Below are 18,124 nucleotides of genomic sequence, written 5' to 3' on the forward strand. Positions count from 1 at the left end.
CAGTCAGTCTTCAATAATTCTATGTTATCTGCTTTAAGCCAGATAATCGGGAGTGAGCTATAAGATTTAGGTTTTTCGGCAAGTAAAGAAAGATCAGATCAACATTTCGACTTTTATCGTTTTTCTATGTTACTCTGATTTTTAACCAGACAAATACATGGGAGACGCGTGTTATTCAGCTTGCCATGTGAATTAATTCACTTAGATCTTATATTTATATTTACATTATCAGTAACAGATTCATATCCAATTTTGAGTCTCTGAAAGCAAAGTAATATAGTTTATAAAAACATAAAAAGAATATTAGGAAAAGTTTTGGAACCTATGAAGAACATGAATTTATATAATATCAAATATTTTCAATTTTCTTTCTCTAATTTCAATATCAAGTATATAAATTTGCAATCACATCAGCGTCATGATTCACGGAAATTTCATCTCTTCGTAAAATTCCTCTACTGGTTATTAATGGATACTGAAATACTTCATAATTTATAGAAATGCAGAGAATTGTGTTAATTGATTACGTCTGGGTAGATATTAAATTGCTTTTCGAATAATTTAGCTTTCGGAACATGATTTCCATGAAATGCAACTGTACCTGTACTAGAGTCTCCCATGCAGTTCTTCCCAATCCAAGGTCTCGCATGGCTCGGACGCAATACCTTCGCTGCTGTACCCATTCATTTCCATTTACGCTTGAAAAACCTGCATAAAAAGTTTTGTAAACTGTAAAATGTATTCCAGTAAAGTTAATGGTAAAAATGAGTTGTAATCATTTCATTGAAAGTTTTTTGGCAATTTGTATTTCAGCCCCTAAACGGTAATTAATATATGTACCGTTTTAGCAATTAGAGTGTCAAAACCCTGCATTATTCAAAAAATAATCTCAGATGAATTGAAATCAGAGAATTAAAGAGTAAAATCTGGGCTACATTAAAAGCTTCGAGTTTCATTTAGTTCTTCTTTAGAAAATTCGTTATTTTAATTTGATGCTTTCTTCTTTACTTAACAAATATTTAAGACTCCTTTCATAAATTCATTTCCATTATCCATTTTATTCCAATTTAATTGTCTTTGCCTCATACAATAAAATGCTCATTGCCCCAATAAATTAAAATTGTAAGTGAACAAATTAACTTAAAATACTGATATTTGATGAAATGTTTTATTATTATTTTTTTTATTTATTTATATTCGTGTTGAACATAAGAATTTAAGAGAAAGACTTCAGAAATATATTCTTGTAAGAACATAATGATGTTAACGCAATGTTTTAAGATTATAACTTTTAACCTACCTACAGAAGGTTGGGACTAAAAATCTTCTTCTGAAAACGCGGACCAATTAGGAGCGGTATTTGTAGCAGGAACGGGAAAAACTATAGAGATGCAAAAACTACGAGCTAATGGGAACATGGTGGGAATTAATATTACGCAAAACAAGCTTCGCTTACTCACGCTTAAGTAATACCATGGATATATTGGCATAGACGGCATATTATGCTACTAAGGAGGCTGCCAGAAAGGAGAATGTAGATTATCATCTTCCTATATCTATAAGTTATACTAGTAAAGATTAAGGTTGCCAAACACGTGCTTGAAACTTTGGGCAGACTAACTGGAACAAAGGTAATATTGGAAGAGAAGCATATGAAAATTTTCCAAAGGTTTCCTTAAAAAAGCTTGAAGACAGATTCATTGCTGACGCACTGATGAAATACCACGAAAAATTTTCGTCCTATATCAAGATGTTCCTCAGAGCGAATGTAAAGTGTGAATGTGGGGTCAGACGAAAGTTGCAGATGCCAAGCGCTACATCTACCGATGCCTGCTTTCGATAGGGAAATCCTGAGATTCCTCATGAACAACGAAGACAAGATCTTTGTAGAGATATGAACCGTTTATATAGCATGAGAAAATGTAAAGTATCATCTTTATGTATTTGCAAGTACTGTATAGAATTTTTTTCTACATGATATATATGTAGGATGTAGGTGTATTTACAAACTATAGGAACAGTGCTACTGACGACAATGGTAGTGATATTTAGTAATTTAATGACGAAAACGCGCGAACATAATTAACACGAAAATAACATAAAATGAAATAAGAAAAAAATAAGAAGAGAAAAGGTCTGTCCATGACACCATAAAAACAGAATAATATCATATTAAGCGGAATCACGTCATAAAAAGAATTCATAGTTCTCTTGGTTTTTCAAACTTCATCATCGCTTATGTCTATCCTTTCTGAAGTGGTCATGTGATCTTGCTGGTAAGCGCGTTTCCATTCTTAGACGTAAAAAGAACCTTATAACCGCACGGCCATTCTGCAGTACCGGACGTCCACAGCTGGTTGAAGAAGACAAGAGACCTTAAAAGAGGGGGGAAAAGAAGCAGAAAAAGTGAGGGGGGGAAATCAATGCCTTGGTGGCGGTCCAGTTTCTGCACTGTCGTTTCATCTTATCAGCAGAGGTTGACCTTATGTTAGGGACTTCATGCCATCCTATCTTTCGTACTTTGTAACGATAAGATGGATGAACTTTCGTTACGTCATAAGGACCGAAGAATCTGAGACGAAGTTTCAATCTATGTCCAAACTTGGAGCGTTGTATTGCCACTTGGTTTCTGAGCTTGTATTTACAGGCAGGTTTGCAACGCTTCTTATACTGTCGTATGTTTTCTTCCTGTAAACGGGGTATGTTCTGTTGAGCTTCAATGCGTAATGCATATTTTTATCATCTCGCTGTGTCTCTAATTTAATTTTCTTTAGAGTCTTATCAAATTTCCTTCGTTTACGCTTCCAGATAATATTCTTGCCTTTCTTTGGGCTTGAAGCAGCTGAAGAATACAAAACAGTAATTTTTCTCCCAGCTATTTCGACATTCTTTGTTGTGTCAACAGCTTCAGCTGCATCTTTTTCCTGTATATAACTTATTGTAGCATTTCGATACATAGGTGATAAATTTAAGAGTTATCCGAGATGCTTTCGGAAAAATTCAGCCATTTGAGAAATTTTGTTATCGACTGAAATGCAAGAGACAAATAATTTCCTCAAATTATATCTCTTTGCTTCCTGTTCCTTTGCTGCTTTTGGTCTATTTTTGCATTTGGCAAAAAGAAAATCTACTGTAACAGGCTTAAGTTGTAATTTTTCTCCTGCAAAATCTTGTGATTTTTTTCAGCATTAGCTTCACTATTAAATTGTAAAAATGCATATAATACTTGTCGTTTATTTGCACCTTTTTTTTTTTTTTTTTTTTTGCACAGCAATATTTAAAATATCAGAAGACAAAGCTTTGATTTCTCCTGTAGTGATATCACAGGCACATTTTCCAGATAGACGCTTCCTTTTTCAATTTTTGGAGTCTCCGGCTTCACAGTTTTCTCTAGTTTCTGTTCTTTGGGATCTTCTGCACTGTTAGGTTTTTTTCTCTTTTGCTAGTTCAGCACATTTTTGTTAACCTTGTTTTAACTGATTCAGTTTATTTTTCACAGCTTCTTCAGTATTCTGCACACTTTGCTCATTATCATTATTGTCAACATCATCATCTTCATCCAAATCCAATTCGTCATCATCTTCTTTAGTTTCATGATTGTCATCATCATCATCTTCTTCTTCATCCATGTCATCATCATCCAAATCCAAATCATCATCATCATCATCTTCTTCATCCTTAACTGTTTTCTTTAATTGATTTTCCTTTTCTTTCCTCTCCTTAAAATCTTTCACAACAGTATTAACTTTATGTGGTTTGTAAGATGTAACGATATGTTGAACTTCCTCACGAATTTCAAAGTTCGAGATGAGTGAAAGATTAACCTGAAAGGGTTGATCAGCGATGACATTAGCAATGTTAACAAAAATTTCATCACCATTTCTGTTGCATAAATGAATACCGTCTTTAAAAAATGTAAATTGAGTTTATTTCAAAACGTCGATTCCAATAATTGCATCAAGAGGAATCATGTTTATCTCTTAGTGCATGGATTTTAGTAGGTAAAATAATGTTTTGAATTTCAAGGAAGTTCTGAAAGAATCCAATGCTTTGAACTGTGTCTCGGCGAATTTCTGAAAATGTTATTTTGGAGGAATATAATGATGGAGAACCAACCTTGCGGTATTCTTATTAATAAGCGTTGCTTGTGATCCAATGTCATAAAGAGCAGTTAACTGGGTTCCTTTAAGTTGAATGTCAACATGCATAGGACGTTTAGAAAACTTTTGAGTAAAACGTGCATTTACAGTACCATCAGATGTAGAAGAGTTAGCAGATACCGTGTTAAAACTACCACAACGTTCGGGACGCTTGGAATGAACGTGACCATAAAGATTCATCTGCTTTTGTATGTACTGTATGAGTAATGCTCGCTTTTGCAACGATATCCATGGGGGGGTGAACTTTCCACCAGAAGTTCGTGATGAACTCTACTAACGTCAGACAAATCTGATTTTAATAGTGAGATGCCAGTAAGATTTGTAAGAATAGCGTTAGCACACTTCTCAATATCAGTAGAAAATAATAAGTATAGTAAATTACATACAGCAATTAGATCCGTAAGTGCAAATTATATTATTACTTTTTGCTTTGTATCTTCTAAGTTAAATGGTTTGGGAAATCCTGAAAATTTACGCAATCGAGCGCAATTTTGTCTATTGCTATCCATGCCAAAAATGAAACGATGTAACAGCTTGATTTGTTGTGTACTGGCAATTTTTAATAATCATTCAATGTTGGGATAATATTTAAGAAATTTATTTCGAAACGTGAACGGAAGATTTTAGGCTACATTACACATGTATAATATTGAGAATGATGTTTTGATTTTTGCATTTAAGTAGAAACTGCAGATGATTCAAGAATTTCATACGTTTAAGTAACTTACAACATCGGTTGTTGTCAGTGGACATATTGTGAAAAGGGTACAAGCAAGAAACAAGTAAACAAACGAAATAAAAACGCGAAAGTCCAAAAAAGCAAATAATTATAACAAGAAAAACACCAATAATGAAAACAAACATTCAGAAGGAGAGAAACTTCCAATTCTGGAAAACCAAAAACCACGTGGACAGAAGCAACAAAAATCAAAATGGTGCACGTGGTAAAACGATATAAAGTAGAATTTCCTCAAAAATGCCGGTTGATAAGCACAAACTAGAATAGAAGAGAAACACATCAATGTGACAATTAAAATCGCAATAACAACCTTGTATTTAGCGTACATATATTAAAACACTCAATCGATTTCGAGGGCAGCTAAAGGTCCCTCCTCATCAGGAGAACGAAACTACTAGAAAGGGTGGAAAAGAAGAAAAATAAAGCACTGGCAAAGGAGTCTCAGAAACACGTGGTCGTTATCAGCATTGCACGTGATCGAAACCGGATTTTGAATCAGATTTACACTGGCCGCCTACTTTTACTGAGCCAGGCTATCTGATCAAACATATAAAACATAGACTAAAAAGCAAACAAATCAGTGAAGTCAAAAAATAGGGAAAATATTCCCTATTTTCAAAAAAATATTCCTTGATCTTTTGATTCCTATTCTTTTGATCAGATATGTTTATGCATAAAGTAATAAATTTAAGACACATACCTGTTCCGTCCGGTAAAAAGTCGAACAGCTTCGATGGTCGATCCGTCGTTGTCGGTTTGCTAAACGCTTCCTTAACAATTTCAAAATCCCCAAGAATCACCACATAGATTCTGCCCATATAAATACTAAAAATGAAATTAGAAAATACATACGTAATAAATATAGCATTTTTTAAACTGCACTCGTGGACAAAAAAAAATAGCTCACCAAGAACGTGTCATCAAAATGGAACGAAATTTTACATTCGTAATGACTACGTTGATATAGGTAAATAATAAGAAAATCAACGAAAAAGGATAATTTATTTCAGAGAAAAAGGCAAAAGAACGGAGGAGTTAATACTCCGTTGGATCCCCTCTAGCGCGAATGCACGATGCGATACGATCGGGCATTGAGTCATACAAGTTCTGTATGATGTCTTGAGACATTTCATTCCATATTTGCTGTAACCTTCGTTCAAACTCATGGGATGCCCAACTCGTCATCCCAAATGATCCCAGATATGCTCGATTGGAGACAAATTTGGAGATCGGGCAGGCCAAGGAAGGTAGTAACAGTGCGGAGACAGTCTTGTGACACCCTTGCTGCATGAGGCCGAGCATTGGCTTGTTGAAAAATGGCTCCTGGGAGCCGTTGCATGAGTGGCAACACATTTGGTTGCAGGATTTCATGAACATACCTCTGGGCTGTCATGGTGCCACGGAACAATACTAGGGGTGACCGTGTATTGTGGGCAATGGCACCCCATATCATCACACCAGCTGTGGGAGCGATGTGTCGCTGTACAGCAAAGGCAGTCTTGAGGCGTTCACCACGGGCTCTCCACACACCAACACGATTGTCCTCACTGCCGAGATTGAATCTGGATTGTCGCTAAAGACGACCTGGTTCCATTTTGCTGCAGTCCAGTTTCCTCGTGCTTGACACCGCTCCAAACGGAGGCGTCGATGGGTGGGCATCAAGGGCAGCACACGTAACAGGCGCCTCGATATCAGGGACAGGGAAAAGTGGACGGAGCACCAGAGCTTCGTCAGTGATTTTTACAGGTGTTGTTCCGCCGCACTACTGTACCCCGCTGGGCATTTAGTTGGCCCGCATCGGATGCTAGCCTTCCAAGACCTCCTCACAGCACAATCAGAGCGGCCTAATTGACGAGCTACTCGCCTAGCTGACCACCCAGCTTTCATCATCCCGATGATTCTCCCGCTCTCAAACTGCGACAACTGCTCATATTGTCTTCGAACACAGCGCAATGGCATGTCTACCTCAGCTCTTCCTTCGTAAATGATTCAGCCCACTCAAACAAGCTTTGGTTACCTGTTTTATACTCCACAGAGTACTGACCACCCAGCTTTCATCATCCCGATGATTCTCCCGCTCTCAGACTGCGGCAACTGCTCATATTGTCTTCGAACACATCGCAATGGCATGTCTACCTCAGCTCTTTCTTTGTAAATGATTCAGCACACTCAAACAAGCTTTGGTTACCTGTTTTATACTCCACAGAGTACGACGTTCAGCGCTCTCTACCGGCTATACGCAATTGCGCAATCACGCTGCATTTCTAATCATTTGCATATCTCCTCGACATGTACCTTCAGTGCAAGTTTCGATACGATCCCGCAATTGTTTCTTGGTGCGCTAATTGTTTTGTCCATGAGTGCATTTTTCACTGTTACTGAATATTAAATGATTGTTCAAACTTTTGAGTTTAACATGTTTTATATTTTACTTTGGTAGAACTACAAAATTATTAGGTTTTCTTGTGCGCGGAATTCCTAATGAACCATGTCGTCACCTGGAGTCAAATTTGAATTCGCAGATGACTAAAAAGAAATGCTTTATACGGCAACTGAAAAGAATATCAGTGATTGAAGTCAGATTACGGGGTAATATCCACCACATTTTAGCTGCAAATGCTACTTTAGCAAATTTTTAATTTTGGTAATATGTAACTGCACACATAAATTAATCTACAGATAACACCTCAGAACCTTTTCTGTTAGACAGTTTTCAGGATTTTTTTATAAGTGTTAGGACAGTAGTAACCGCTCGTCCTCAGCCAATGGAAGTGACGTCGCAGAAAAGAGGCGTGGTCATCGCCATCTTGGATTACATGACAACCGGAAGTGACGTAGATGGATGGGATGACATCATCAAAGTTTCGTTTTTATTCTGTGGCAACGGCCCTATTTTTTGTGGCAACGACAATATTTTTTATGTTTATGGCAAGAATTTTTGAACCACGTGTTTGGCATGATATTCGCTTTATTTTATTATTTTTAATTATTTACGCTTTTTAATTACTTAACACTTGATCAATATTAATTATTTTGTACGTCATTAATTTTAACTTTTTAATTATTAACTATTATTTTTAACTATTTAGTACATCATTAATTATTTAATCCATTATTTTTAATTATAAAGTAATTAAATTAATTAAAGTAATTTTGGTATAGTAATTTAATGAATACCTTTTACGATTTTTAAAAATAACTCCACGAGCGGGATTCTAACCGGCCATCTCTTGCATGGGAGAAGAGAACGTTACCTCTAAGGTACCTCTTCGTCTTATAAAACTTGTTATTTCGCATTGTCCTCCCTCTCTGTGCATTTCACATCGTGCACCATGATGTCACTAGGAAGGATTGCACATGTGCCAACCTGCTTTGACGTGAAAAACCGCTTCACACATTTGTTTTTTCACGACAACGAACGAATACAATCTTAATGGCCAATCAGATTCTTGCTAATAATATCCTTTTTGTAACCAATGAGCATGTTTATGTTTCTTGAAACGGACTAGGATTTCTTTTGGCTTCTAAATTATTACTTTGCTGTTTTAAATATAAGATTTTCCCACATTTTAAATTTCTCTTTTTTATTTTATTGGGATATTTTTAATTGTTTTCGTTTTTCTTCTCATTCTTTCTAAAGTTAATTTATTAATTTTTCATTCCATTTTTTTCCTTTTTCAAACATAAATTTTATTTTTAACTTTCGCAAATTGACGTTTATTTCCACAAAAGTGAATTTACATTTTCTTTTTACTTTTTATTTTTGCAAAAGTTTTTTTTTTTTTCAAATTTATTCCTTTTCTTATTTTTACTTTATTTTTTTATTTAACTTTCTTTTTTGGTTTTACAAAAGTAATATTTATTTTTACGAATTTAAATTTTCCTTTTCATTTTTATTTTGCAAAAGTTTTTTTTTTTTCCAAATTTATTTATTTTTGTATTTTTACTTTATTTATTTATTTATTTTACATTTAACTTTTTTCTTTTGTTTTTACAAGAATAATATTTATTTTTACAAATTTATTTTTTCCTTTTCGCTTTTTATTTAAAAAAAGTTGTTACTGCATTTTTAACTTTATTTTTTTTTTACAAAAGTAATATTTATTTTCATTTCAGTTTTTGGTTTACACAAATGCAGTTTTTTGTTTTTATTTTTTCCTTTATGTATTTTACTTCCAAAAGCAAATTTTAATTTTTTTTCTTTCCTTTAAATTTTTTTTCTTGTTTCATTTTTATTTTACCCTTAACTTTTCCCCCTTGTTTTAAATACAATGATGTTACATTTCCATTTCCTCAAAAATAAACTTACCTACATATCCCTGTCTACGAAATTTTAAGTTGGAATTTACATGCATATAACTGGAGGGATAATATTTTCTGTAACTTCAAGCTAATGCGCACAATGTTCATTCTATATAGTTTAACTGGAATACTACATTTCTTACTTTTTATACTACTAAGTTGGAGATACTCAGAACTTTCTCGTGTAATGTATTGCACTAACTATTAATGACTGTATTAACTTTTTGGCCTACTATACAAAATTTCGTGGATTCTCTTTTATACGTCTTACCTTTATTCAAAGGATTCACTAAACTATGTCTGACAAATGTAAATTTTACGCTTTCCATTTACACAGTTACCCTTATATTTAACTTATAAAACATATTTATGCTGTATTTCTGATTCCTTTTCAACAAAAATTAAATATTGACTTTATTGTTTTTATTTAACTTCGTTATTTTTTTTTATTTAACTTCGTTATTGCAAGACCTACTGACGTTGAACAAATCTTATAAAGAGTAATAAATTTTTCATGTTATGAAGTCCACTCAAACCAATGCATGGGGGCATTTCTACCCAGTTAAGTTTAGATACGTACCAATAGTACTTCATTTCTTATTATTTTACTCTACAGACATTTAAACGTATATATTCAGAACACTCCCTTTTTATTCAGTAAGATTCATTTATACTATTAACACAGATTTTGTTAACTCTTTTAAATATTTTACAAAAATACCTTGGATTTTCTTGCACACATCCTACTTAAATCACCAAACACACATCGAACCTTGATTTTCCTTCATGGGAAAACGTCACTCGGATTCTTAATATGATTCCCCCATTTACCGCAGAACTTTATAAGCACTATTATATTTGAACTTATCGCAGTTTTACTCTCTTAACAAGGTATAGAAAATCGAATTATTTTTAACTATAGAGAAGAATATCTGCATTGTAATGTATTATTTTAAATTTGAATTATAGTCCCATTTGTTAAAGGGACTCATACACCTTAAAACCCATAAGATATTCGAATACGTGACTGTTCCAAGAATTGGGATAACTTATTTATTTTGTAAGCAATTACTTCCAACGTTTTACAGCTGACTACATAATATAGCTGCTTTCTGAAATGGTGTCCGCCGATAACATCGCGGACGAAAACGTCGCGGAGAAAACAACGCAAGGCAAAAACGTCGTGCTACAAAACATTGTGGGGGAAAACATCGCAAAGAGAAAACATCGCAGTTCTAAAGCATCGTGGTACAAAACATTGTCGTCAAAAATAAAGCGGTTCAAAAACTTCGCAGTTTAAAAACATCGTCGTCGAAAATATCGTGGTAAAAAATAAAGTGTCTACAAATCATCGCATGACGATAACATCGCAGACATGCTTTTTTCAGGTTTTAATAACTGTAAATGGATATTCCCATAATGATTTGTGAGCGCAAGATGTGAAGAAGGATAATTTTTACTTTTACATTTTTTTATTAATTAATCAATTTTTGTAAGAAGTAAGAAGGAAACTTAAGCATAGAAAATTAAATGCAACTTATAGATTATACTTTTCATGAAAAATTACCAGTAAAAACTTTATAAAAATGATTTATTAATGGCCTTTTTTAGTTAACTATGTCGCTTTAAAATTCTATTAAGTGCTATAAGTTGCATTAATTTTCTATGCTTAAGTTTTCTTATTTTCTCAGCAAAAAATTATTAGTTTATAAAAGAATGTTAAAGTAAAAATTATCCTTCTTCACATCTTGCGCTCACAAATTATTATCGGAATATCCATTTATAATTATTAAAACCTGAAAAAAGCATGTCTGCGATGTTATCGTTATGCGATGATTTGTAGATACTTTATTTTTTACCACGATATTTTCGACGGCGATGTTTTTAAACTGCGAAGTTTTTGAACTCCTTTATTTTCGACGACGATGTTTTGTACCACTATGTTTTAGAACTGCGATGTTTTCTCTTTGCGATGTTTTCTCCCACGATGTTTTGTAGCACGACGTTTTTGCCTTGCGTTGTTTTCTCCGCGACGTTTTCGTCCGCGATGTTTTTGCCGCGATGTTTTCGGCTGTAACCTTCTGAAATAGTAATCAGAAAGTTTGTGTTGCCACAAATATTTTTATAATTTAATCCGCTTTGCGACAAAAGTTTTCGTCATGTTTCCATCTTGCGCGCACATTTTAAAACATTCTGTTTCATAATTTAATTCCATATTTAATATATATCTTTTATAACTTTTGGAAACTACTGTAAACCAAAAATCCTACGAATTTCACGTTTAATTTTTATTTTATTTGGAGTTGAGTTTATAAAATGTATTTTATTAAAAAAATCTGTAATGTTTTCGTGCATAAAATGTTTTAATATTAAAATATTCATCAAATTTTTGTTTCAGTTACAAAATAGTGCCCATATAAAGAATTCCATTAAATTTCAAGTATGTAGCAATAGCCATTCTTAAAATAGCATTTGTGATTTTGTCACAAAGCGGATTAAATTACAAAACTATTTGTGGCAACACAGACTTTCTAGTTACTAGTTCCCAAAGCAGCTATATTATGTAGTCAGCTGTAAAACGTTGGAAGTAATTGCTTTCAAAATAAATAAAATTTCTCAAATCTTGCAGAGCCCCCTTAAGGAGATACACATGGAATTAATAATCAGCCATGGAAATGAAACTTTGTCGCCTTTTCCCCAACTTGAAATATAAAAATTTGTTAACTTTGAATATTTTTTTTTTCAACCACTAAGTATAATTATTAATTTTTGCTAAGTCTCCTTCACAAATGGGACTATAATTCAAATTTAAAATAATACATTACAATGTTGATATTCTTCTCTGTAGTTAAAAATATTATTGTTTGTTATGTTATTTGAACGCAGCTTTTAAGCCTATAATGTACGAATTTCCCACTAGCCCATTGTGGGTAAACTACTGAAAAAGGAAAAAAAAAAAGAAGAAAAAAAAAAACGTGTAAAACTAATAAAGTTTGACGGCGTTACAGAACAGGAAAAGCTATACTACCATTGTGATTATCTAAGTATCTTATAAATATCAAAATTCGGTATCGAATACAGAACTTTCAATAACAAATGCTTGTTGGGGAAAATTACAAATAGCTGTATTATAAATAGCTTAGATCGCATCCCTAACACCAAGCACAGAAGGAGGAAAGTATTGAAGCAGTGAATAAAATGGACATTAAAAATTATCTTGTGCAATGATTTTCAGGGTTTACTAAGGGTGTATCATATTGAAAGAGTGTATCGCAGTTTCGAATGGATCCTTTTCTTTCCCTTCTAGATTTCCAAACTGTATTTCCGCTTTATCCATCATAGGCAGTGAAAATATTATACTAAATTTTCCAATAAGAGTAAAAGATGAGTGATTTTTTTTTCCTCTTCTGGTAGAACTGCTAAAAAATTACATTCTTATGTTTTGTCTACTCATTGAAGATAACTTGAAGTAAGACGCATTTAAAACTTACTTAAAACCCAGGAAAATTACATAAGGCAATGGGAAAGAGAAACAAGTAATACAATATAATTCTCTGCTATTTTCAGTGACCTAAATATCGATTTATGCGTTTTACTGAATTAATTTCTTTATGAAACCCAATTAGCACCTAAATAACGCTTCAGTATCTGTTAGCAGTGCTATCATTTGAATTCATATTGATTCAATTTAATTTTAAAGACTTTTTTCTTCAGAAACATAAAATAATAAAATTATATTTTATTTTCATAAACACATAACACGTTCTTATTTACATTAAAATAAAGTTAATTTTGCAGATTAGGTATTAACACCAAATTAATAATTTCTTTTATTTAATTTTATTACACTAGATTAAATGAAGAAATTGTTTTTTATTTCCATGAAATGTTAAACATAACGTATATTTATATCTTTCATAGTTAATTATTAACAAAGTAACCGACTGAAAAGTCTATTATTATGAATCTATAAAGGTGCAGGTGGAAGTGAGCCAGATAACTGAAATTCACCATTGCTCCTATAGGTATGGTCCCGGCACAGTAAGTGTGCAACTTAATAATTACTAGCTAGACCGAGAAATTTCTCTAGCTAGACTCATTAAATTCATTATAAATTTCCTTTTTTTTACTCCCTTGTACGAAGTAAAGGAAGCATTGTAATCACGAAAAATTTAGGGTATCATATTTCAAAGAAAATATCCATTTTAATCCTTTATAATCCATTTGAACAATGTTTTTGCGTGGCATCTGCACGTACGGACAAAATAAGGCCTCTTTTTCCCAAAACAGATCGTAAAATGGATTCAAAATGTATTCAAGAGAGATTTTCTCCTGACGTCTGTATGTGCGTATGTAAGTATCCCGCATAACTCAAAAAGGAATCTTAGAAAGTTGATACATTTTGTATATGGGACTGCTAGAATATGTAGCTGTGCACCTCCATTTTTGGTTGCAATTGACCAAACCAAAAGTATATATATATATATATATATATATATATATATAAGAACAACATAGTTTAATCACTTTTAAAGCAAAAAAATGCACAATTTACCAACATATAAGAATAAAAATCTTAGCTCGCCGAGCTGGGTAACAGAGTGGATATATATATATATATATTCTTATATGTTGGTAAATTGTGCATTTTTTGCTTTAAAAGTGATTAAACTATGTTGTTCTTATATTCTGGTTAACGTTTTTATGCCTTTAGTTAATCTGCATTTTATAGTTAGAGAATTATTAACAATTTATAGGTTATTAAAGTGCTACTAAGACTAACGAAGCCGTCATTATATTTGAAACTTATAGTAGAAAAGTATGAATTAAGTCAGTTTCATGCACGGAAAAATCTGTCTTCCTGCCCACTGGCCGAATGCTTGTTTTTGCGTACAAACTCTAATTTTAATTTCAATTTTTTTAACTGTTTTTAACTGTATCTGGTGTTTTATGTTTTCCTGCATTTTACAATTTTTAATGAAGATATTTTGAGTTTTTATGTATTTTTGCCTTGCCGCGAAGAGAGAACTGAATTCATTGAATGAGCAGAGCCGTTCCTAGGCCATTGGCTGCCTGCGTACTTTCCTAAGATTGTTGGCCCTAAATTTAAAAAAGAATGCTGAATTATTAATAAATTTTTTATTCCATTCTCATATACTTCTATATGGCAAACTGTATAAAAAGGAATTACATATGGCAAGTACTTACAATGAATTTTAAATATTTAGGCGTGGTATCGCAAGAGTACTGCAGCCGCCGATTTTGGCCGCACTCCCGCTAGTAACAGCCCCGTGAATGAGAAATCTATCTCTAATGAAATTCGAGGAAATAAGTTTAAATGGCATGCAGCAAAAAATATGTATAATTTAACAGGCCGTGCAGGGAAGTCACGTAGTGTCCACATCAGATTTTTATTATGAGTGACTAGCCTCAAGCGGCTAGTTGAACTAACATTAAAAGACGAAATTAATATCTATCGGTGCACTGTAATGAAGTAATAAATTCAACAATATAATAAGTAGCAAATTTTAAAATTATATATCATCTTTTTATATTATTTTAATGAATGAAAAAATAAAATACATTTGAATAAATTAACAACAAGCTTAACAAAGCAATCTGAATAACTGGTGTTCCAGATGCCTAGAATTCAGATAATTGAATTCAGCTCTATATTATATCTTCCATAGACTAGAATTTAGATTACGGGGAAAGTATATTTCAGTATTTCATCATGTTGCTGGTGCTAAGAATGCAGAGCATTCATGACAGACAGTGAATGCTCGATTATATTAATGCGATTTTTTTTAACCTTTCATTTTTAAATCAAAATTTTAATGTATAATAAAGCAACATAAAAGGTGTCTAGGAGGAAAAGGTCCATACAAACACTATTTGAACCATACCCGAGTGAATGGTGAAGCGCTTCAAGAAGATTATAATGCCTGATGACCGAGGTCCAAAGGCCTGCTATAGCACATTAGTAATGAAAATTTCTGGAAGGTGGTAGCGATGAGAATAAATCAAGATAGTAATAACAAAAACTTAATTCCAGTCTACGGATTTCAGATAAGAGTCTAACACCTCCATTAAAATTTTTAAAAAGTTAGTAAAATATTTAAACATTTAAAAAATATGTAAATCATAAAATAAAAAAAAGTGCAACTGAATCTTTGTATGTTTAGTTTAAACAATTTTAAATAAAGAGCTAGATTACCCATTTAGTTTAAGAATTAGTTCCCAAGGAAGCCAAGATATGTAAACATAAAATCATGTTTTTAAAGCAAATTGTTAAAAATAGTAATATCAAATAGGAACGTAAAAAACTTGCTGTAATTATTTACGATGTATTATTCTTTTATTTCATTGGATCATCTGAGCACGAAAGTTGCTAGCACTATTTCTCGCAAGTGCCAAAACTTTCCATTTTTTTAGGATGTCGAATCAATCCACTTACAGAAAACAATAAATCCCTTTGGATTCACTTAGTGCGAAATCAAGTTATTCTACTACTTGCGCAATAGCTCCAAAGGAAATTCTTTTAGGTGTCACTTATTTATTTTACCGGAGCGTAAATAGGGTGGGGCAAAGGGGAACACTTGTCCCCGGGCGCAGCCTCCAGGGGGCGCGAAATTGATATAACGAAATTTCAGAAGGAAATGCTTTCTATTCTTGGCACACAGAAAGGGGCGCAAAATCTTTAGTTGTCCCCGGGAGTTGAAAACCCTAGCTACGCCATCTGTTTATTTATTTATTTATTTGTTTTTTAATTTCATTTTAATACCCCAGAAGAAGTTTGCTTTGAAGTGCTTAAAAGTGAAATGACGTCCAATACCTGAATATGCCACCATATTTTCTTTTGAGTTGGTCCAGATCTCTGAATGGTTCAGATGAAAGGAACGGTAAATATCCCACCAGTGGTAATCCAGTTGGTCCAGGAGGTAATTTGTAAGATTTTCTTCGACGAAATATCAGGTAAACGCTCAGGAAAACTGCACAAAGAGTGAGCAAAATACTAAACGAATGATATTCCAGCGCACTTTGCGCTGTTTGAATACAAGAACCCAATAAAGACTTAAATACCATCATTCCTCTCTTCCAAGACAAAAGAAAATAGACTTGTTTTGTCATTAAAGTTACTCGTTATCAATGAGACAATACTGTTTTATCAAGCATGGAATGTGATCAGCAGAATTATCTCACTATCTTAACTTACACAGGAGCTAAAGTTAACAGTTAATTTCAGATCAGACATCTTATATTTTAAACAAAATAACTAGAAATACAATTTGAACTCGTTTAAAAAGAGAATCGCGTTTAAGCGTATAGTTCAACTAATATCTTTTTTTCAAAATTTATTTATCATTTTGCAATTTTTTATTATTAATGATTGATTATTTAATTTTTTATTTACTTTTATTCATTTTTCTAGTAGGGAGATTCTATGGAGTTTCGGAATTTCTGATTTTGGAAACTGAATCACAGTAAAAGATTATAGCAAAGAAAGATTATAGCAAGTAGCCCCTTATTATTTGGGAATGTTGGAATTCATTTACTTCAAGAAGTCAACGTACACAAAGGACATTTTTAATCAACATACTAGAACCAAAAAAACAAAAGTTTGTTGAGCCTTTAAATTGCAATTCAAAAAAGGAATGCATTATTTTGCTCTAACACTAGGTTTCTTTCTTACAGCGTAACATATGTATCGCAACTTCGAATGTAACACAAAAATCAAGTTTCTCGCAGAATATATTTCAGCGCCAATTCTATCTGTCGCCAAGTATTTCTTAGCTAATACAAAACAGTAAAAGCATCATCTTATATTCGACCTTGCACCATAATCATATAATAAGGTAATCTGGACTGCAAGCATAAAATTAAAATGCATTTCTTTTTCTGAAACACGTAAATGTAGTTCAGCAGAACATTTAAAGGGCCCCCTAAGCCTTCGGGCCCCTAAGCGACGGCATTCCTTGCATACCGTTATTTACAACGAGGTTATTTACGCCACTGATCATTTAATCTAATGCAATGCTATTCTTAAGCGAGGCTAAGAATAAACAACGCAAGAATAAAATCTAATGCTTTTTAACCTTAATTGCTACAAATTTTTATTTCGTAATTCAAGGTAGAATAATTTTCAGACCTCGCTGAAAATGCCTTTAAAACGTCGAAATAAGTGTTGAATACAGTTATCTGAATTAATATGTTTTGCGTCACAGATTCAGAAAATACCTGACGAAAAACTAAAATTACTCAAATATGCTGAATTTTTCGAAACTTTATCAGGCAACAGAATAAAATCAACGAATGGATTCACATAAGATAACATAAGTGCAGATTGCCTTATCTTCTAACGCAAGAGCTTTTACATGGTAGAGAATTTTATTTGGCTTTCGAAACCGGTTTAAGTTGCTAATATCGATTGACAAGTAAATTATTTTCCCGTTGATCAATGCGACAAAAATTCTTGTTGTACAACTTATGATGTGTATCCATGGTGTAGTGGTTATCACATCCGCCTAACACGCGGAAGGTCCCAGGTCCGAAACCTGGTGGGTACAGTGGTTCATTGTAAGTTTTGAGGAAGACCAAAGAAAAGTAAAAATTCGGATTGAAGTCTGAAATCTGAAGATTTTTCCTCTTTTAAAATATTCTAGTGTCCCTTTAATAAAAACTGAAAAGTATTTTTTTAAATGTTTCAGTTTTAGCATAATTAGTAAGCATTAGTAAAATTTTAAGAAATACTAATTTATGTTACGATTAATAAATAGTAGAAGACAATATCATTCAGGTTTACTTTCAGTGTGGGAAAAAAAGTTTTTACTGTTGTTTTTTCAACACTAAGACTACTCTTTCGAAATTTGTTCAGTGCTTCTTTCACATTCAAATTAATGACACATTGCATTAATGTTTCCAG

General features: G+C 32.9%; 1 protein-coding gene across 2 annotated transcripts in view; it reads right to left on the reverse strand.

Moving 5' to 3' along the window:
* The window catches only part of LOC118203101 (cytochrome P450 2J5-like), a 56,455-nt gene extending 40,150 nt beyond the window's left edge, over window positions 1-16,305 (reverse strand). Inside the window, exons 1-3 of one of the 2 annotated variants that reach the window (XM_085820446.1) lie at window positions 16,037-16,305; window positions 5,600-5,724; window positions 602-708 (exon numbers count right to left, since the gene is read on the reverse strand). In XM_085820446.1, the coding sequence (XP_085676572.1) occupies window positions 602-708; window positions 5,600-5,724; window positions 16,037-16,290 (486 nt within the window). In that variant the 5' untranslated portion in view covers window positions 16,291-16,305. The remainder of the gene's footprint in view (window positions 1-601; window positions 709-5,599; window positions 5,725-16,036) is intronic. The other variant, XM_085820447.1, reaches the window with a different exon arrangement.
* Between the last annotated feature and the right edge of the window lie 1,819 nt (window positions 16,306-18,124).

Source organism: Stegodyphus dumicola, chromosome 7, assembly GCF_044657685.1.
Source record: "Stegodyphus dumicola isolate Sdum_Otavi_A_Nest chromosome 7, ASM4465768v1".
Taxonomy (NCBI): Eukaryota; Metazoa; Arthropoda; class Arachnida; order Araneae; family Eresidae; genus Stegodyphus; species Stegodyphus dumicola.